General features: G+C 40.6%; 2 protein-coding genes across 2 annotated transcripts in view; one reads left to right on the forward strand and one right to left on the reverse strand.

The window, feature by feature from the left end:
- The window catches only part of LOC134223425 (serine/threonine-protein kinase MARK2-like), a 448,377-nt gene that overhangs the window by 54,730 nt on the left and 371,327 nt on the right, over window positions 1–22,320 (forward strand). The gene's annotated exons all lie outside the window — the stretch shown is intronic.
- Window positions 16,008–19,074, reverse strand: LOC134227927 (uncharacterized). Its single transcript, XM_062709633.1, has 4 exons — window positions 18,506–19,074; window positions 17,478–18,005; window positions 16,951–17,258; window positions 16,008–16,526 (listed from the first exon to the last, which is right to left on the reverse strand). The coding sequence occupies exons 1-4, from the start codon at window positions 19,044–19,046 to the stop codon at window positions 16,014–16,016; spliced, it is 1,890 nt and encodes a 629-aa protein (XP_062565617.1). The 5' UTR covers window positions 19,047–19,074; the 3' UTR covers window positions 16,008–16,013.

Raw genomic sequence — 22,320 nt, forward strand, 5'->3', positions numbered from 1 at the left:
AACCATCCTCAACATAATATAAAATAAACGCGAGCATCCAAGTTCGGTTTGGATTGGTTTCTGATAAGACTACGGTTGGATTTGCGATAAATAGCAGCTCCGGCTGCGTAACATACGGTGACGGCATTTAAATATTTCCAACACACTAGCAACAAAACCAAACACCAGAAATCCGGAAGGAAAACACCAACTTCGAGTCGAGAGGGAAGACTGTAGGACGACAACAACATTCGTATCGGTATCGCATAAATGCCACCATACTGTTAGCTACTAGCCAAGTTGACGTCATCAACATCACCGCAAAATAGGTTGGACGTTGGACGTACTAGAAACCGGGAACAAATTTGATTATTGTTGTTGCTGTAATGTGTGAGTAGAACGTTTACCAGAGTATGAGTGATGAAAGGTGACATAAATAAAGAAGCAACAAACGAATTCAATGTTTCCGACTGACTGACTGGCATTTTTCCCCTACCATAATTAATGCGCCGATTGTAGTTTGCTGTTGTACACTTGTGGAGTTTTTTTGTTGTTGTTATTGATAACGGGGACGAATCGCGCTACGGCGGGCACAATTTCAAGGCATGCCACTTTGCGGGCGCATGCAATCGGTTCTGTTTCTATGCAACGCAATGTATATGAACCTGGTAACGAATACCTATACGAGGAGCGGGACGGGCGACGACAGATGGATGGTCTGTCTGTGGGTGTGAGGCGCTGCTGCTGTGAATTCTGTGCCGAAGGGGGACGTGTGCTGAGAGGAAGCAGGGCGGACGAATAGTCTACTCAACAGCACCGGTTGGCTCATAACTCTAGTCGATGTTTGCTGCTTTGGGGAATACATAATATATTGAAACATTCTTTCCGACTTCGCGGGAATGACAAATGTCATACTAGAAATGTAGAGACAGTACTCGTCGATAGAAACCCTTCTGCACGCAATAGTATATGAGCAAATCAAACCACCTTTTTTGCCAGTGGAGAAATATCAGCTGAATTTAAAAAAAAAAAATTATTAACGTGATATTTTATCTTAAAAGTAAGTTTATCGCGGGCTATCAACTGATACTCTTTCCTCCCTCTTCATACGGGAGTTTGGCAGAAGGAAGGTGATATTTGTACCATCATAAATATTGCACTTCACCTCCCGTATCCTTCTAACGGAACTATCAAAGCTAGACTTTCGCCTCTAATTCTATCATGATACAGTTGTCTGAATCTTTCGCTGTTCCGTGAAGCTTTCCAATTCAAATAAGCTTTATACATACTATCAGGACTATTAGAGCTTCCGAGGCTTTAAAAAGGAGGCCCCAACCCCTTGAAAGTAGGCTTCGGCGGCTCTTGAAAGGATGCTTCCGAGTCTAATGAAGGGAGGCTACCAAATCTTTTGAAAAAAGGTTTCCAAGTCTCTTGAAAGAAGGCTTTCGAATCTTTTGAAAAAGGACTTCCGAACCACTTGAAAAAGGCTTCCGAGTCTCTTGAAAGCAGATTTCCGAACCTCATGGAAGGCTGCTTTCGAGTCTCTTGAAAGGAGGCTTCCAAGCCACTTGAAAGGAGGTTTCCGAGCCACATAAAAAAAGGCTTCCTAGTCTCTTGAAAGGAGATTTCCGGACCTCATGAAAGGAGGCTTCCGATTCTCTTGAAAGGAGACTTCCAAGCTTCTTGAAAGGGCTTTCGAATCTCTTGTATGGAGGCTTTTAAACCTCTTGCAAGGAGGATTCCGAGTCACTTGAAAAAGGCTTCAGAGTCTCTTGAAAGAAGACTTCGGAGCCTCTTGAAAGGAGGCTTCCGAATCTCTTGTATGGAGACTTTTGAGTCTCTTAAAAGGAGGCTTCCAAACCTCTTGAAAGGAGGTTTCTGAGCCACTGAGCCAAAAAAAGCTTCCTAGTCTCTTGAAAGGAAGCTTCCACATCTCTTAAAAGAAGTCTTCCGAACTTCATGAAAGGAGGCTGCCGAACTTTTTGAAAGGAGGTTTCCGTATCTCTTGTATGGAGACTTTTGAGTCTCTTGAAAGGAGGCTTTCGAACCTCTTGACATGAGATTTCCGAGCCACTTGAAAAAAGGCTTCCGAGTCTCGTGAAAGAAGACTTCCGTTTCACGTTGGACCCGTTTGCGGAAGTAAAATTCCTGCAGGGACACCTTTCTGGGAAACAACCTCTTAGATGGTCACGTCTCCACGCTCAGCAGTGAGCATTAATAAAAACAAGAGGAAGGGGGAGTCTCTGAATTCTCCACTTCCTTCTAAGAAACAAGGTTTCAAGACCGTCCTGCCAAAGCGTCTAGTCTATTTGTGCAGTGCAAGTCTTGTAAAATAGCAGTGTTTCAAAAGTTCTTAATCGTCCACACTAAATGTTCAAATTGTAAGCCAAAGTGTAATGTGTATGATGTTGAAGATTAACTATGTTTCCATGGTGTCAGGCCATTTGGCCGAATGCCGTTTGGCCGAATAGTTAAAAAAATGACCTCATTTTACGAGTGGTCTTTCTTTGCTTCCTTTTTCTTTCTTCTTTCTTTCTTCCTTCTTCCTTCCTTTTTCTTTCTTCTTTCTTTTTCATCCTTTATCTTCTTTCTATTTTCTTCCTTCTTCCTTATTCCTTCATTCTTCTTCCTTCTTCTTTCTTCTTCCTACTTTCTTTTTTATTCCTTCTTCCTTATTCCTTCATTCTTCTTCCTTCTTCTTTCTTCCCTCTTCCTTCTTCCTCTTCCTTCTTCTTTCTTGCTTCTCTCTTCTTCCTTATTCTTCCTTCCTTCTTCTTTCTTCCTTCTCCCTTCTTCCTTCTTCCTTCTACCTTCTTCCTTTTTCCTTCTTTCTTTTTTCTTCTTCCTTTTCCTTCTTCTTTCTTTCTTCTTCCTTCTTCCCCTTTCCTTCTTCCTTCTTCCTTTTACCTTCTTCCTTCTTTCTTCCTTCTTCCTTTTTCTTTCTTCCTTATTCCTTTTTCTTTCTTACTTTTCCTTCTTTCTTCCTTCTTCCCTTTTCCTTCTTCCTTCTTCTTTCTTCCTTCTTCCTTTTTCCTTTTTCCTTCTTCCTTCTTTCTTCTCCCTTCTTCTTATTCCTTATTCCTTCTTTATTTTCCCTTCTTCCTTCTTCCCTCTTCCTGCACAAGTCTTCCTTATTTCTTCCTTCTTCCTTCATAAGGAAACTTATATCAAATATTCGGCCAAATGACGTTCAGCCAAATGACCCTAAACCGTTTCCAAATAAGAAACTAAGCAAACTAAAAACGAAAAACGGTAGACGTTGTAGGTCATATTTTAATATGTTTTATGTATTATGTTATGCACTTTTCCATGTTCATGTTTTTTTAGTTCATTCTTGCAAATGACCAAAATAAGAGGCCGAAACGTCGGGCAAAACAAAACTCGTCGTTTTGAATACATAAGACTGCGTAAGTAAAAAAAAAGTAAACATCATTAAACATCAATCATCAAGAAAGAACTTTGAAATGTATACCTGTTGAGCTTTGCCCGTAATTTAGTATTTACCCTAAAATTATTATTCTCATCTTTCAATGAGACAAAAGGATTAGATTGCCAACAATTTGTAAAATAAATAAATAATTTATTTTATTCTCTTTTTATTTTCAGGTGAGGAATTGATTTTGATTTATCAGAGCTACTGCACTCTATCAATTGACCCCAAAGGAGCAACTGTTGAGCTAAGTAGAATATTTCTTTAAGGCGTTGAACGTAAGAAACATCTGTGCCACATTATATGATAACTTAGAACACTCAATCAAGTGTAGTCGTCCTGAGCGTTCAGCCAGTGACGAATTTCAAGAAATACTAAATGTTCAAGATTTTCTAAAACGTTCTTGAGTTCAACCCAATTTATGTACCACATGAACCAGAACTTTCGCATCGTCCTCATCATCGGTATATACTAACGGTACTTGTAAGCAAATATTTGAAATATTATTTTCAGATATACCCATTCCGGCATAAGCGCATCGTGTAAAATCAATTTTCTTGAATGCGAGAAGATTAAGGTTCTTCAAAACGATCTCGAGTTCAACCCATGGTATCTAACAGATCAACCAACGTCTTTGCAATGTCCTCACAATCGGAAAACATTCAATTCTGTTCAATAAGCTGATTAGTTTCTAAGAAAATGAGATGTCCAAGGAACCTGAAAATGAATTAAGATTAGGATATCTGTTAGATGTACTTAAAATCCCTGATATATCTGGATATATCGAGATGTGAAACAGAAGTTTCGACGAAACTGTTTCGTGGAAGATTGTTCGAAAGGACCATCAGAAAAACCGTGAAAATATTTATATAGTATAGCTTACTTTGCTATCATGAGTCTACATAAAACAACCACTCATACAGAGTCCCTTGTAGGTTGTACAAGTAATGAGTGAATACTTTTCAGCTGAATAAACCTGCTAAGATATTAGGCTACGCATGGATATATCATTCAGGACTTGGTTGAACTAGTGCATCGCACGTTTTGAACTCCAGGACGTTTTTCAAAACTAGAGGTCTGCAGTAGCTTGTGAAAGTAACGAGTGAAATCCTATCCTGAAATATTTTGCGTTTATTCAAAGCTCGATAATTTGATGTCTCATGATCACATATGTACAATGTACATTAGGGTGGTTCAAGACATCGATTTTGCTCCACGGCGCTAATCTGATTCTGAATCATGTTCTGAGTGTCCTCCGAAAATTTGAGCTGATTTGGATAAAAACTGATTAAGCACAAGCCGTTTCAAGTTTGCATGCAAATTAGTATGTGGAAATTCATTTTTTCATTATATTGATTATGGCGCTTCCTCATTAAGCGCGGGTTAAAAGATAACCTACATAGCTGAAAGGAATACTCAAGAGCTTGAACTGAGCGAAAACCGCATCTCGATCAATTGCCCCAACAATTATTAATCGACTTAAAAAGTCGTCATAAAAAATTAAACAATCTCCCATTCAATAAATGCTTTGCTCAATTGATAACGTATCGAAATCGACTGGATAAAAAATGACGGGCTAAATCCATTGACTAATGTTTGAATGAATACTACAAATTAGTTCTGCTATAAGGTGTCCCAGAAAGTATAAGCACGATTTTGATGCGCTACTGTTGTTTTCAGATGACGTTTGAACAACAGATCATTACTAAGCATTACTTACTCAGCTGGCGAAAATGGAAGATAAGAGCATCGGAGCAGTTTGTTATGCGATTCGGAGGAGTGCTGAGGAGTTTACATTTTAGATAATAGAAAAAATCTGGTTTTAAATCGGTCCCTATGGGCCATACGCTCGATCGGGAAAAAGCTTTTTCTGTAAAAAAAATGGTTCTTTCGTTCAAGAAGTCTCGCTTAACTTTTCAGAAGTACCTAAGTACCATTTTTTTCATGAATTAATTGGAATACTGCAATCAATAGCTTTCATGTTGTTCTGTTGATTGCGCTATTCAAATTAATTTAAGAAAAATATGTTTTAGGTCCTTTTGAAAAGTTAAGCGAGAAGTGGAGAGAGCATCGACTAATAAAATCGATCGCACAAGACACAAAATGAACTACAGACTTTCAGGAAGTAGAAGAAGAAAACAAGAAGTGAATAACAAGCCACAAATGTTAGAACATAAGCCCATAAGTTATACGATAAAATTTTGTGTGGAATATCGTTGATGAACCATGAGTAAAATTCTATTATAAGATGCTAAAATCAATCCAGTTGCACACGATCCGTGCAGTTAAAGTATTGGCGATGCTGATAAGCTACTTTATTTAGAAAAATACTGTAAAAATCTATGATTTGACAAGCAATTTGTCAGTGTGGAAGGCTCTCAAATCCATTTGCAACATTATTCGAAATTAGCATAACCCAGTATTTTGTCCGGATTTGGCATCAGTGTATTAATACGCCACTAGGGTGGCTCAAATTAGTATGGCAAAAACATTTTTTTTTAAATTTTTTTGAGTGGCCTTCTTATTTGGTTCTATTTGATGCCCTGATGATCTGGACACAAGGGCAGCAAATAGAATCGAATAAGAGGGCGGCTTATCAAAATGTTTGAAATATTGTTTTTTGAGCTACCTCAATGGACACGGTAGTCTGGTACAAATTAAAAGCAGTCGAATCCGTACTGAAGGAGGTGGATTCTCTAAACTAGTCTCAATAAGTGGAAGTGGGAAAATGTAGTCAAAATCGTTGACAAACAGTCTGTGCTGAACTTCAGAACTTCAGAAGCTAATGGGTACTATCTGCTCAAAATTCCACTCCTTAGCGTACGGACGTACGATTAATTGGATCTGACGCTGATCTGTAGAAAAAAACATTAGAAAGGACATAAAATCGAATTGATAATCAATTATTCCCAAAAATTAAAGTCGTAATGTTATTTTTTAAATCGTGCGTATACTTACTGGGACACCCTATAATAACACGTTGTCGTTTGTATTCGCGATGCTCATGATGTTCCCGGACGGTATCCTCACATAATTTGTGAAATTTTCAACGATTTTCAGGACAAATATTGCATTTCTAATAAGCATGATTGTTGATTGTTGTGGTTGCTAGTTGCACTTCTAATTAAAATGATGCAAATCAAGGAAAATTTAATTCGACAAACATTGTTACAAGAGACCAAGCAACCCTCTGCATCTAAATGATGGAAAAGATGAGTAGGTTAGCGGGTTTGCGGGGAAATAAAAAAGGTCTGATGAGAGATAACCATTTCTCTCTCACTACCAGTGCCGCGAAAAGTTGATTTGCTCGTTTGTTCACTGCTTCCTTCCTTTTCGTGACATCACCAGCTGCAAAAAGAGTAGCTTTTGGGGAACAAACAACCTTATCCCTACATGCAGTCGATGGGGTGGTAAGGCTACAGTGACCGCATCTCATCGTCATTTTTGTTGATGTTCTAGGTTCAAATCCCGTTACGGTCATATTTTTTTTGTAATTGCTTACCGAAAATTTTCGCGATAATTGAGTGAGGCGTAAAAGTGATGAAACGAAAAATTCATTAAAAATTCATAAAATTCATCAAGTAGGCACGATTTTCACTCATCTTCTAGGTTCACTCCTTGTTGTGTTGTCTTTGATAAGCCCATCGTGGAATGCCTCTGATTTTCGATAATGCTGCCAGCAGAGGTCACTGATTTCACAATTTTCTCTAAATCTTTAATAGTTTCAAGCAATTATTACTAACTTCTTGGACTTTTTATTCACTTTCACAAAATTGTATGGGTGGTAGCTATTCTAAGCGAACTACCAAGAAAGTTTATGACCGATAAAAATTTTTTTGTGGCGTTTAGAACCTCTTACAGACCATATTTCATGCTGGCTTAGGGGTGTTTTTGATTCCTCAGATTTGAATAAATCCTCTCAGTTTTCTAAACTTTTTTCCTATAAAATTAATTCATTGAAATGCTAAAATTTCTAACATGTCTTACATTCAGATTCCCACAACTCCTTTTTCATGGGTAAGAGACATTTCATTTCTGAAATGCCTTTAGTCATAATCTTCTTCTTCTTCTTATTGGCATTACATCCCCACACCTTAGACAGAGCCGCCTCCCAGCTTAGTGTTCACTAAGCACTTCCACAGTTATTAACTGCGAGGTTTCTAAGCCAGGTTATCGTTTTTGCATCCGTATATCATGAGGCTAACACGATGATACTTTTATCGGGAAGTCGAGACAGTTTCCAATCCGAAAATTGTCTAGACCGGCACCGGGAATCGAACCCAGCCACCCTCAGCATGGTCTTGCTTTGTAGCCGCGTGACTTACCGCGGCTAAGGAGGGCCCCGAAGACCTGAAGACCTGAGGAGGACCTGAAGTCATAATACATATCTGTAAAATTAAAAAAAATGGTGCATAAATTATTACCGTAACCTCAAAACGATACGAAATCAAGGTCCTATTTGATTCGAAATTTGACGAAACGAAACGAAATTTTTATTTTTTTCCTGCGGATGAGTTTTGTTTACAATTTTGTTTTTTTTTTCCTCGATTATTAAGCCGAGAAATGTTTGATACCGGTTTGTCAATAATAAGAACCGCTAGACGTTATTTTGTGCGTAAAATTTGATGATTTTTTATAGGAGCTTGACGACCGACTGGCAAATAGCTTACACAACCTTACTTGATCAGTACAGTTGCTGATGAAGAATGTGTATAGCTGCCAGACATTCTAAATACTCACGCTCCTCTAATGTGGACGTGTACTATACACATGTGGAAGTGTTGGCTTGAGAAATGGATTGCGAGTGATTTGACTAGGCGTCCAATTTGGGAATCTCGAGCTGCTAGGTTGCGAAGGCCGACGGAGGTCCTTCGTAGCTTAGTTGGTTAAAGCACCAGTCTAGCGTACTGTAGGGTCATGGGTTCGAGTCCCATCGAAGGGAAAATGGTTACCTCCAATACATTTTCCAAATCAATATCTTCCACATAACACATATGAGTTTTCATAACATTGTAAATTAACGTCCAAGTCGGGTGGGTTAATCCCCGGAAATAGGCAATTAACTTTGATTGCCCTGTTCATATTTAATTAGAAGAATGGAACACTTCTAAATCCAATTTGTATAGCCCGGCAGGTAATGGCCTGCATAATAGGGCAGAATGTGCGTTATGAGCTGCCCAACTAAATCCCATACAAGTCTTATGTTATTGTATTTATTAAAAAGACCTTCAGCACTAGGCTGGTTAAGTCTTAATTTTAGTTTTTATGATTTTCATAATTTTATACGTGACTTTCCTATTCTAAAATATATTGTGAACTAAGGCTACTGAAGGAATGAGAATTCGTCAGTTATTCGGATACAAATACAATCCACCTCATGTTGATGTACAACACAAGAAGATACATCATCTGTGCTAAATTACTGTTATTTTATTTTAAAGAAATTATGGCAAAATGCAGCAATAATAAGACGTAGATGCCAAATATTGCGATGTTTTTCGATCCTCAGTTGTATTCAGTGTTTTAAAATGTCATTTGATTCATTAGATCAACATTTTCTATAAAAAGCCTAGGTACGTCACGTATCATTTGACATTATGTCTTCTAAATGACACTTCAGCTCTTCAGATGGGCGTAGCCAGGAGTAGTAATCCTCGTGCTTTTGTGATTTTTATCCTAGATTGAAATCAAGCACCACACCCACCTATCCTATCATGTCTCCTGGGAGGCCCATTTTTTCCTGAAAAACACTAATGGGGACATTCAGATATCGTGATAACTTAGTATTTTAACTCATATGAACATGTAATCTGCAAACATTATAGTGACTTCAACGCCGTTAAAGCGCTAAAACCTTTCCTACTTTGTGACCAAATAGTCTCGGAATGTTCCCAATCAAACAAAAAGCGTAATAACCAGTCGATTTTAGAAGTCGGGAACTACAAATGCAACACATGACCATAGCGAATACAAATGAGGGGGCTAGAAGCAGAAGGTGTAAGTGACATTTTGGTCAATATGTTGATACATTTTGTACGTTATTTGTAAAAAAAAATGATAAAATTCACCGAAAATTAGTAATTTCTTGAACTTCCATACAATTTGTATGGAACGAAAAAATATTGAAAAACTTTACTCACATTTTTCTCAAAACTTAGTTTTTGTCACTTACACCCCTTTCCGTTTGACCCCCTCAAATTTACTGTGGATCAGTGTAATTGTTGTTCCCAAATTGCAATCGGAGTGAATGGCTGCACTTTTTGATGATGAATGTTCCTCAGAACGAATGCCTATTTTTCTTCATAATAGATTTTCATGTTCCTAAAAGTATAAAAATAAATCATCTACATTTCTAGAGACAGAGTGAATCAAAATTACGGAATTTTGTATTTTGAATTCAATTCAACAAGTCTACACTCGAGAGAACTTTTATATAACTAGCATCGATTCCAATGCACGTCACCAATCAGGGGTTTAAACCTTGATAATTCAACCTTCTACCACCGAACTGCCACCCACACGCCAATGCTCTTCCAGCCATCGACGCCAATCGTCATCCAGACCCGCCGCCTCCATCCTATACCGACGCGGATAATCATACGGACGTTAAGCCGTTTCAGTAGCCGACGAGTGGATTAGCAAAAAAAGCGGCCACCAATCGAAAGGGGGAAGCGACCGGCTCATCGGTTCACCTGATGCCAAAAGAACTAATTTAATTTACCCGCCGAACTCGGTCGTTCTCGGTCGAATGGATATCGTTCGTTCTCCCCGCCGAGGCGCCATAAAAGGTTCGATAGAGCAATGCTGGTCAACAAGTTGCCTTACGCCATTTTCCATTATTTTGTGTTTTTACAAACCATGGCGGATACGGATTAAGAAGGTGGTAATAATGCCCACTCACTTCTTGGCCATACAGCCAGGTGGGCAACTCAGGAGCCAGCGTGAGAGGTCAATTACTTTGCGGCGGAATCGGAGCTATTGTAGCAAGCTCGGCGGTGGTGGCCGTGCTCGGTTGCAAAATATATTGATTGGAAAAACCTTCAAAGTTTGATTTTGAACGAAGATGTTTGACCGTGACGAGTCAGTTCAATGATTTCTTGACTCATCGCTTTTCGACATGAATCGGTGCGCAACAATAGAATGTAATCGATACAAATCCCTTGTCATGATGTATCCAATCGAGCGTTGTCATACGGCCAAGAGTTTGGTCCATAACAAATGTTACATACTCCATATAATATTGTTCAGCTAAAGGCAGTACAAACTAATTCCGTTATCCGTCAATCAAATTGATGATTTTAATGACCGTCGTAATGGCACTATCGACCTTACCATTTGAAGCCCACAACAGTCGTACCCATCTGCCTAAACGGCACCTTCCTGCACTTCCGGACCGGACAATTATGGTTGAATGTTCCAAATTAGTCTGTATGTGGCACAATCGTTCACGTACCGGGGACCGCAACCATACGATTACGACTGAATTCTTAATGAACTTCGATTATGGCGCGGACTGTTACCTCAAGTAGGCGTTCACCGGACAGCCCAAGATTGTCGAAAAACTTTCGAGGTTAGTACCTTTCAAAAAAAGGCATAATTCCATATTAGTTGGAGCTCATCCTACTCTGCTCATTAGAATTTTCACTGGAAGCACAATCGATGGCTGAGTCGTTCCGCTGCTGCGCGTGGGAAGTTTCCAGCGCCCGTCGTCCCAAAGGTGCGATGTCTGGGACCGGTTTGAAATGGATACGCATGGGGACCTTGGCTTGCTAAGCTAATCCCCAAAGCACAGCGTACAGTCATTACGCTTCACTCCCAGTCAAGTCACACGTAGGTGTTAGATTTCGTCGGCGCAATCGACATGAAATAGATTTTCTCACCGGTCGGTCCTCCTCCTCCGAACGTCTAGAGCACGTAACGCTGGAGAAAATCGAACGGTAATGGCTCTCCACTGCACGGATTATAACTGGAAATTGAAGTTTCGGATCAAACGCGATACAGACGTACGTGTATCCAACCGTCTCTAAAGAAACGTATTCCGGTTAAAACAATTTTATTTTCCGGCTAATTTTCCACCTACGGTTCTCTCCTTTGTTTCATCCGAAGAGTTCAATTATGGCATCGCATCATTCCTCTTTCGTGAACAATGCTACTGTGCTGCCTAATGCTTGCTGGTTGTCAGTGCCATTATTGGAACAACCCAAGGTAGCAAAAAAAGAAGGTTTACTCGGTGGGTTGCCGTCGGTCGAACATGCAGTATGCATGCAGCAGACATCCATTCTTAGAGTGGAGTTCGAATGGAAAAGTTTTTTAATGTCTGTTTCGCTTTTTTTTAATATCACTGCGATTCGGTTGGCCCCGGCTCTAGTCGATGACGACTAGATACAAAGGTCCAACAAACTCGTTGACGTCCACGGAGAACGACGTTACCGGCAGACGGGAAGTGGAGACCATTTCGCCACTTGTTTTATTGCCTCTCGCTGGTATTTTTTCTGGTTGTCGTGCTGACTGGTTCCGTTGTTCAAGTTTTTTTTTGTTTCATCAAACGCTGTTGTGATGCGTAGGTAGGATTTCTTGTATGAAAGGGGTAAAGTCTATAAGTAGTAAAGCTTCTGTTTTAATTAGATCTACCAAGCAACGAACAAGACAAACAAAAATTAATGTTCATTTAGTATTCCGCTATATAAAGCCTGTCTACGTGAAAATTTGGGTACCCATCTTATAATGCGATTTTTGAAAGTTTTCACAAACTATTGGGACGATCAATGTACATGACAGCTGAAACTGCCTGCTTTATGTGCTGCTTTCAGCATGTTTTAAACACGCCCAGATTGATAAAATGACGACAAATCAATTGGACATTACCTAAGTGTCCGGAATTAAACGTTGTTGGGGCAGGTTCGCGATTTCCGGTGAAATTTAGACAGACTTTATTCCGCCAGTATTTTTAGAAGTGATTTTACAGCGATCTTAGAGATTCATTTATGTACGTCGTAATAAGATAAATACCTTTTATGATTACTAATGACTGTCATCGAAAGTTTTCTATGTAACTATGTAACTCATATACTTTGCCTTCGTATTTTGGCCATGTCTTTATTTATGCTGATGTGAATTTTCATGCATGGTAGATGCAATGGCAGTAGAAGTGTTCAACTGCTTTGCAAAAGACTAATATCTGATGGATATTTCAAAGGAATTTCTGTAGGAATTGCCGGGAAAACAAGTTCATTGAAATTCTCAGTAAATCTTAGATGAATTTCCGCACGAAATACTGATTGACAATCCTCAGGAATTACACAAACGTTACAGAAACATTCGAAATAAAATTTTCTAAAGATCTTTCAAATAAATTTCTGAAACCGCTGATGATGAGTGTCTGTAAACAAGTCCGGCTAGAACTTCCGAATGAAATCCCCTTTAAGAATTTTACCAGAAATTTCGCTTAACAAATTCTTACGCAATTTTTGAAGTAAACATCTAAGCAATGTATTTTCCTAAATCATTTAGGCTGTTATTCCCGAATAGATTTCCTAATGAACTGTCGATGAAATCCAGCAACAATTTCCAAAAAAAAAGCGATAATTGTCTGATCAATATTTTGTGGATACTCCGACGGAATTCTCTGGAAAAAAAACCGTTACAATAATGGAAGCAGAAAGTGTATCATGTTATGCACTTTTCCATGTCCATGCCCTTTTTAGTTCAGCTTTAAAAAAGGCCAGCAGGGACTAAGGGCTTGACGAACCCTCCCCAGGCCATCTGCGAGTTGTGGTGCCTGCCTAGGATGTGGTGGGGTTTGACAGTGGACCCTGTTAAACTTCTATAAAAAGCTGCATGTATCCGCAAGTAGGCTCCGCCAAAGCGACCGTGTGCCGCTCAAAGCGCATAAGCCCAAGTCCTGGTGTTAGGTGGGACGCTAAACAGCCCTGACACGACGGCCCTCCGACGAGACAGGAGGTTTGCGCAGGCCCAATAAGCCGCCTTTCAAAACAACTATTAGGCTGATGACATACTGGGAGCGAAGAGAAGCGAAGCGAAGAGGTTGGCGATAAGCAAAGCGAAGTGAAGCGGCGATCAAAGCGAGCTATGACATACTGAAAGCGTTTTTCGGAGTGTTGATCTCGCAACAAATACAAGTGTAAAAGCATGGATTTCCTCAGATGTAGAATATTTTGCTTCTCCAAGCATATTTAGCACAAAGAGAAGAGTTTTGGGGAGATTTATAGAATGTCACAATTGAAAACCGATTTTATGATGTGAGCGATAGATTATCACCACATACAAACAGACGTAGGGCGTAGCTATGGTAAAACTTTTTGGGCCATGTTTTATTCCTATTTTACGTTTGCTCCTATGGAAGATCCATTAATTACGTAACGGGAAATTTTCAACACGGCTCCCCCTTTTGTATGAAATTTCTGAAAATTTTGCATGGATCGTCACACTTCGCCGACAACACTCCTCCCCCTTCAAGCGTTACGTAATTTATAGATGTTCTTCTTACAACATTTCTCTACACTGAAGTTGATTTCTCGGGAGATACGCACATCATGAAAACAACTTCCATAAAAATCGTTTGGTCTCGGCAACCTTTTTGATAAACGGCGTAAACAAACGCAAATGCCAAAAATCCGCAGAAAAAAGGAAACCATTTCCCACCAATGGCCGGCGGATTGTTCCCGAAGTTTTAATATGCGGACATAAGCAAAAATTGCGCAAACCCGATTTTCGTTGAAATTGAAGGTGTTGACTCCAGTGTAAAATCAAATATCAAAGCGCACACAACAATTTCATTCGGTTCACACGCGCATTACAGATGCGTGAAAAATCTATCATTTGAAACTAATCTTAAATACGAGAACGATATTAAAATAACAAGTTCAACATCCATTTGTCTGTGGTAACAGCAAAATACGTGTTTTTTTGTTTCAAAGTATTTCTAAATGCATGGACTGCACCAGAATATTCCCAATGTTAATGATTACCGCCAGGGTAGAAAAAAGTCAAACTCATTTTAGTGAAATCGCAGAGAATCGAGACAACATTGAATTCAGTCACCAATGAATCAAATGCCATGGAAAATGAATTGTTACTACCTCATGTGAGGTTACACTCTGTCAATCGCATTGTTGTTGTACCCACATTCTTCTTTACACTCATTCGTAAACTGTTGAACTGAGAATGAACACCTAAATAATTCATATTCATTTTTGCCCCGATGATAATGACACTAAACAAAATTCATTCCATGCATTTTCATCCAAGTGACTCTGAAATGCAAACCGCCCTCCACATTTCAAAACGCCTATAGTTTTTTTGTTTGTTAATGTTCTATTGAAATTTATGATTCAAAATCAAATTAAAGTAGCAGTAAAAATGGAAAACCATTTTGTTTTATCTATGTCCATAAATGTCCAAATTTGAATTTGATTTGAAAATTTAATCAAAGCCTTACAAATGGTTACCTCACTTTACTCTTCAATACATTTTTCGAAATAAATCTTGTTGTCCATTCGACCCTACAGTGCATACAAATTATTAATTGACTGCATTTTTATGATCATGTAACAAAAGAATATGAAATCCAAAAATATGTTCAACTGTACACAAATTGTTTCAAAAACAATTCAGTTCAATAATTGTTTGAATTTGAAATATCCGAATAAGTCATTAACGAATGTATGGCTAGATTAAAATATGTCAACATTGTCATTTCATATGGGACTAAGACATTGTTCTTTTTTAGAATTTTGTTCTGACAATTATAACCGCCGCCTGCAACCTATCAATGGGATTTAGTAGAACTCCGCATCTTATGGACGTACAAAATATTGTGAGTTAACGAATACTACAAAGTTAGTCATCACAGTCGTTATTTGTGCTTGTGATTTACGCTCCTATAAAACAACAGTGTCGATGTAGCTGAAACTGAATAAGCAACCCGAGCAACCCGCTTGAGTCTTGACAGATAAGTTTCCATGAAGGAAGAAGTATTCCGTGAATTATTTTGTGAAAAAGGATATTTTTCAAGCAAAGCCGAAACAAAAGCAGCTGTGAGTTTTTGGAATTTGATTTGGGAAGCTATACTCTAGCACGGTAAGTGACAGCTGATTTCAAAAATCAACTTAGAATTTAGTTGTTACTAAATAATATCTATTGTATGTTTTGTCATATTCCAGGAAGATGATAGAGAAACGAATGTGTGCGAATGTGTGTCGGTGCCGCTCATTAGGACGAGCCCAGTTATCATGTTTTCCTGGAATTCTGAATGAATTGCAACACAACCCTCACGACGGCGAAATAGGATAGCCAGTTCAATGGATATGAAAACATCCGCGACTGAGATGCATACATTGAGAGGACCGTACACGATCTCATTGGAATTTCCCATGTTATACTTATTCACATCTGATTTACTGTTGTGATAATCCCTTATCAGCAAACGATAATACACGGTATGATAAAATTAGTAATTTTGCTCCTATGATTGAATAATATTACTGCACGATAAATCTGAGCCATGGAAATAATATAGATAATAAAAATGATTATTTTCGAAAACTTTTATTATATTATATTGTGTTCGAGAGTCGGAATCAATTTATTCGTTAGCCATCCGCTTCACCCTATCTTTTAGTTCGATTTCCTTCCAATTGTAAGCTGTTGAAATCGCTTGTGGGAATAAAGCCTTGTTCAACTTTACCAGAAGAATATTCGTCAAGGTTTCTTCTGCCAGCTGCGTGCGGAAATTAGATAATACTAACCCAAGAGCACTGAAGGCTCTCTCAACGGAAACTTGGTTTGAAGGAGTGGCCAGCACAATCATGGATACGGCATGCAACTCCGGATGTGTTGTTTTCCGGCGCAACCAGTGGTCCCAGACATTATAGTTATGGTTTTGACGAGGTTCGAGATCGATAGACTGTAGCTGTTGTAGAAATCTGGTTTCGCTTAGTTCGTGATCCATATTCACGGATCCACCATACATCTCGGTGAGATATTCATCAAAGTCGTCGTTGTGTTCGGAGCTGTTCAGGGATACGTTTGGCATGTGAGAAGCAGATGAAGGCGTTTGCAGTTGGTGAATTCGCTGCCACGTTTCGTTGATGAAACCCTTGAGAAGGGATGATGAGAAAGAAAGTAAATTGGAGCATGTTCGCAGGAAGTTCTATAAAATATAAATTATAGTATTCTTGTGTGATTCATGGAAATTTTATTGAAAAATGGGAGCATTAAGGTTCCCCCAAACATACGCGACGCGATAGTGTTATCGCTTGGCGACTGTCGCCGTTGGTATGGAGGCTTAAATGAAACAGCGACCCAACGATATAATCGCGGCGATTAGTTGACGCCGTCGCAGCGATGATATTGCTTGGGTTTGGGAGAGCCTTTAAGCAATAGTTCTCCCCATGTGTGTTGTTCGTGATTGTATGCGTGACAGAAGACGACTGATTCAGATGAAAAGAAAGATAGCGCGAAGACTAAGAATCAACCGCCTTGAATGATTCTTATGACATTTTGTAAATGAATATATGTACCTGTATTTCCATTTTTTCCTCAGGTGAAAAAAACTTCGATCCTCGATAGTTAAACCTCGGATCGATGAAAAGAGCCATTTTAAAAGCTCTAGATCCACGCAAAGCTTTTAATCGCGTAGTCAACGAGTTCATCAGCTCAGGAGTAAACGGGTTTTCATTGAGCTTGCGCACTTCACTGATTGCCATTAGCCAGGCCATGTAGAAATCGGGTAAACATACATGCTCCGCCTGCATTTTCTTTGTACAAATGTACAGCGGTTTGAATGCCTCATAATAATTGTCAACGAAATTCCAGTGGTCGGTAAGATCTATGATGATCAAATGTATATAAGTAACGTGAATCTGAGATATGTGAATTATTTCAATTCACGTATGATTTATCAAAAAGGCTATATGCAAAATTGCATATTTACTTTTTGATAAATCATACGTGAATGCGGGCGTCAATGGTAGATTTTTGGAAGCGCAATTGTGGCAGTTGATGCAATCGCCTTATTAAAAAAACGTTGGTGTGTTTACATACATACCGAGTTCAGGAAATTGAGTCGCTAGTTGTTCGAAGAATGATTTTTGCGTTTTGAAAGATTGCACCATCTCAAAAATACCACCCCATCTGGTTTGGCTCCAAATAGGGGGGTGCGAGGCACCATGATGGTCGAAATTCGTTTGGTACTTCACGTTTTTTGATTTTTTAGCCAGCTCGGTCAGACTCTTCACACCTGCATGGGATTTATTCACCACGTCTAAGATCGCCAGCTGCAGAGTGTGAACAGCACATCGCACAAGATTGATTCGCTCTTGGAACTCTTCATACAATTCAGAAGGTATATCTCGTGATGATTCTTGTTCGCCTGTGCAGTCAACATCCTCAAGGTTCTCTAGCAATGTCATTTGTAGTTCATTTCGCATTTTCTTCACTGCCGCCACCATATTGGCCCCGTTATCGACAGTAATTGAGAAAATGTTCCCAATGGGCACATTGTACTCTGCAAGCGTATCCAATATTTTTAATTTTAGGACTGCGGCAGTTTGGCTTTCTTTAACCTCTACCATTCCTGTATAACAAGAAAGAAATAATCAAAAATACATTATTAGCCAAAAATAGCCTTACTGCAAATTGGATTCAAATGTTTGTAAATTACGTCAAGCTTCTAGGTAGAAAGTTCTTAGTAAGGGTCTTCTGCAGGTCAGTGATAAGTCGCACGGCTATAAAGAAGACCTTGCATAGGGCTAGGCTCAAATCCGTAACCGGTCAATGAAATTATTAGATGGGAAATTGTCTCGGTTTGCTTGGGCATAAGAATATTCGTGATAACCACATTCTATTACGATACCTGAAAGGTAACTGTCTTAAGTACCTCGCAGTTATCAAATGTGGATGTGAGTAATGAAAATTAAGCTGCGAGGTGGGAATGTACCAGTTGTGTGACGCGATGTAGTAAACTGTCTGTAATTGCCTAACTGTCCCATATGAACAGGAAACCCAACAAAGATGGGACGACTATGCGGTTACAGTTAAGGTGAAAGAAATTCAGTGGATTGGAGGATAACTTACCAAGAGTTCGAACCACGACCTTTTCCCCAAGAGTATATTGAACGTTTATTCCGAGAATATGTCTGTTATGACATGATGCAGAATCGACCTTTAAGCATATTAATTTATCCTTCATCTCATCTTTGAGGATCTGTTTGACACGCTGAGAAATAACACGTAAGTGTTCTCTGATGGTTTCTCGATTCAAAGTACATCCCACCGCTTGACAAATTGGCTCTAGTAGCAGTCGAAAACCGTCCCACTCGAAGCATGACAGTGGCAGCCCATGTTCAGTGACCAGCTTCGCGACAGCTTCGATCAAAAGCTGTAAGTCAATGGCGATTGGCCGTTTTGCCACGAATCGCGGCTTTTTCTCTGGTTGAACATAATCTTTCAGGAGACCTTTAGCGTTTGCTAGCTCGCTGTGGCGTAAACGGAAATGCCGAATAAAATTTCCCGAGTCATATTTGTTCTGTACGTATGAGCATTCCCCATTGGGATCTATGTTGCAACCAGCCTTTTCACCATCACGTATTACGAAATCCGCCGCGATGTCAATCATCGAACGTTTTTTGGTTTTAGAGCAACTCGAATCCATTTTTACAGCTTTTTGCGTTCCTTTAAAACCGGCTTAGGTATATGACAATTTCACTACGCTGTGATGAATGTGAGATTTATGGTTTCATATATTCAATGAATCTGAGCATGAACAGGAAGCCGAGTAGGTGAACACGGAACGCAGAAACACTTGTATGATATTCATTAATGAATTCCGTACCTTTCCTCATTTTGATAATGACAACACTTATGAAAGAAGCAAATGAAGTCATCGTTGACATAGGTGTCAAATCTTTGAAGGCATGGGGATAAAATAAAATGAATCATGCACTGGGCATATTTTGCACTGATATTTTATTTTATTCAAACTCAAATTTGTCTTCTGATATTTTACAACCCTGATTACCGCTACTATGAAATACATCATATACATGTAGTTAAAAAACCATACATATTTTAATGTTTTCATTAACCAAATTAACAAAATAAACAATGTTGCTTTCCTCTCCCGCAATACTATTCACCCACAGCCATTTTACACAACTGCGAACGAGGGTAAACCCAAATCAACAAACATACAGAAGTGATCCTTTGCGATCTCGCGCGGCAAAGCACTCTACGAACTGCTTCGCCTCTTTGGCTACCGCTTCTCGCCTCTTCTCATCGCTTCCACTATGACAGGTATAAGCGATTTCCATATATCGCTCATTGAGGTAGCTTTCACGCGGACGCTTCGCCTCCCTCTCAACTCTTCTAATCGCTTCTCTTCTCTCTCAGTATGGCATCAGCCTTACGAACGACATAGAAGATAATACGACTCGATACAATCGGCAACGACCTAGGCGACGAATAAAGGATCACGGTTGGAAGCTTGGAACATGGAACTGCAAGAACTGGACAGGACAGAAAGTGTGGAAAAGCGAGCATCGAGCGGCTACCTTCTACCAAAGCTGTGGTACCACCAACGAGCTGGGAACCGGCTTCATAGTGCTGGGTAAGATGCGCCAACGCTTGATTGGGTGGCATGGCAGCCAATCAACGCAAGGATGTACAAGCTGAGGATTAAAGGCCGTTTCTTCAACTATAGCATCATCAACGTGCACTGCCCACACGAAGGGAGGCCCGACGACGAGAAAGAAGCGTTCTACGCACAGCTGGAGCAGACATACGATGGATGCCCACTGCGGGACGTCAAAATCGTCATCGGTGACATGAACGCGCAGGTAGGAAGGGAGGAAATGTATAGACCGGTCATCGGACCGGATAGTCTGCACACCGTATCGAATGACAACGGCCAACGATGCATAAACTTCGCAGCCTCTCGCGGAATGGTAGTCCGAAGCACCTTCTTTCCCCGCAAAAATATCCACAAGGCCACATGGAGATCACCTAACCAAGAAACGGAAAACCAAATCGCCAACGTTCTAATCGATGATAAATTTTTCTCCGACATCACGAACGTACGCACTTACCGCAGTGCGAATATTGAATCCGACCACTACCTAGTTGCAGTATGCGTGCGCTCAAAACCCTCGACGGTGTACAACACGCGTCGAAGCCGGACGCCGCGGCTTAATATTGGGCGGCTACAAGACGGTAGACTAGCCCAAGAATAGGCGCAGCAGCTTGAAGTGGCACTCCCAACGGAAGAACAGCTAGGCGCAGCGTCTCTTGAAGATGGCTGGAGAGATATTCGATCCGCCATTGGTAGCACCGCAACCGCTGCACTTGGCATGGTGCCCCCGGATCAGAGAAACGACTGGTATGACGGCGAATGTGAGCAGTTAGTAGAAGAGAAGAATGCAGCATGGGCGAGATTGCTGCAACACCGCACGAGGGCGAACGAGGTTCAATATAAACGGGCGCGGAACTGACAAAACTCGATTTTCCGGAGGAAAAAGCATGAGCAGGAAGATCGAGAACGTGAAGAGACGGAGCAACTGTACCGCACTAATAACACACGAAAGTTCTATGAGAAGTTGAACCGTTCACGTAAGGGCCACGTGCCACAGCCTAATATGTGTAAGGACATAAACGGGAACCTTCTTACAAACGAGCGTGAGGTGATCCAAAGGTGGCGGCAGCACTACGAAGAGCACCTGAATGGCGATATGGCAGACAACGGTGGCGGTAAGGTAATGAACCTAGGAGCACGCGCGCAGGACATGCGACTTCCGGCTCCTAATCTCCAGGAAATCCAGGAGGAGATCGGCCGGCTAAAAAACAACAAAGCCCCTGGAGTTGACCAACTACTAGGAGAGCTGTTTAAACAGGGTGGTGAGGCACTGGCTAGAGCGCTGCACTGGGTCATCACCAAGATTTGGGAGGAGAAAGTTTTGCCGCAGGAGTGGATGGAAGGTGTCGTGTGTCCCATCTATAAAAAGGGCGATAAGCTGGATTGTAGCAACTACCGCGCAATCACATTGCTGAACGCCGTGGGGCAGTACCAGGCGGGATTTATGGGTGAACGCTCTACCACCGACTAGGTGTTCGCCATACGTCAGGTATTGCGGAAATGTCGCGAATACAACGTGCCCACACATCATCTATTTATCGACTTCAAAGCCGCATATGATACAATCGATCGGGACCAGCTATGGCAGCTAATGCACGAAAACGGATTTCCGGATAAACTGATACGGTTGATCAAGGCGACGATGGATCGGGTGATGTGCGTAGTTCGAGTTTCAGGGGCATTCTCGAGTCCCTTCGAAACGCGTAGAGGGTTACGGCAAGGTGATGGTCTTTCGTGTCTGCTATTCAACATCGCTTTGGAGGGAGTAATACGAAGGGCAGGGATTGACACGAGTGGTACGATTTTCACGAAGTCCATCCAGTTATTTGGTTTCGCCGACGACATTGATGTCATGGCACGTAACTTTGAGAGGATGGAGGAAGCCTACATCAGACTGAAAAGCGAAGCTAAACGGATTGGACTAGTCATCAACACGTCGAAAGTACATGATAGGAAGAGGCTCAAGAGAGGTCAATGTAAGCCACCCACCACGAGTTTCTATCGGTGGGGACGAAATCGAGGTGGTTGAATAATTCGTGTATTTGGGCTCACTGGTGACCGCCGATAACGATACCAGCAGAGAAATTCGGAGGCGCATAGTGGCTGGAAATCGTACGTATTTTGGACTCCGTAAGACGCTCCGATCGAATAGAGTTCGCCGCCGTACCAAACTGACTATCTACAAAACGCTTATAAGACCGGTAGTTCTCTACGGACACGAGACCTGGACGATGCTCGTGGAGGACTAACGCGCACTGGGTGT

Source organism: Armigeres subalbatus, chromosome 3, assembly GCF_024139115.2.
Source record: "Armigeres subalbatus isolate Guangzhou_Male chromosome 3, GZ_Asu_2, whole genome shotgun sequence".
Classification (NCBI taxonomy): domain Eukaryota; kingdom Metazoa; phylum Arthropoda; class Insecta; order Diptera; family Culicidae; genus Armigeres; species Armigeres subalbatus.

Coding starts and splice junctions, on each gene's coding strand:
- LOC134227927 (XM_062709633.1), bottom strand. CDS start 19,046: ATGATTGACATCGCGGCGGATTTCGTAATACGTGATGGTGAAAAGGCT. Junction 17,259..17,477: donor GACTCAATTTCCTGAACTCG/GTATGTATGTAA, acceptor TGATCATCATAG/ATCTTACCGACCACTGGAAT. Junction 16,527..16,950: donor AGGAAAAAATGGAAATACAG/GTACATATATTC, acceptor TCCCTTCTCAAG/GGTTTCATCAACGAAACGTG.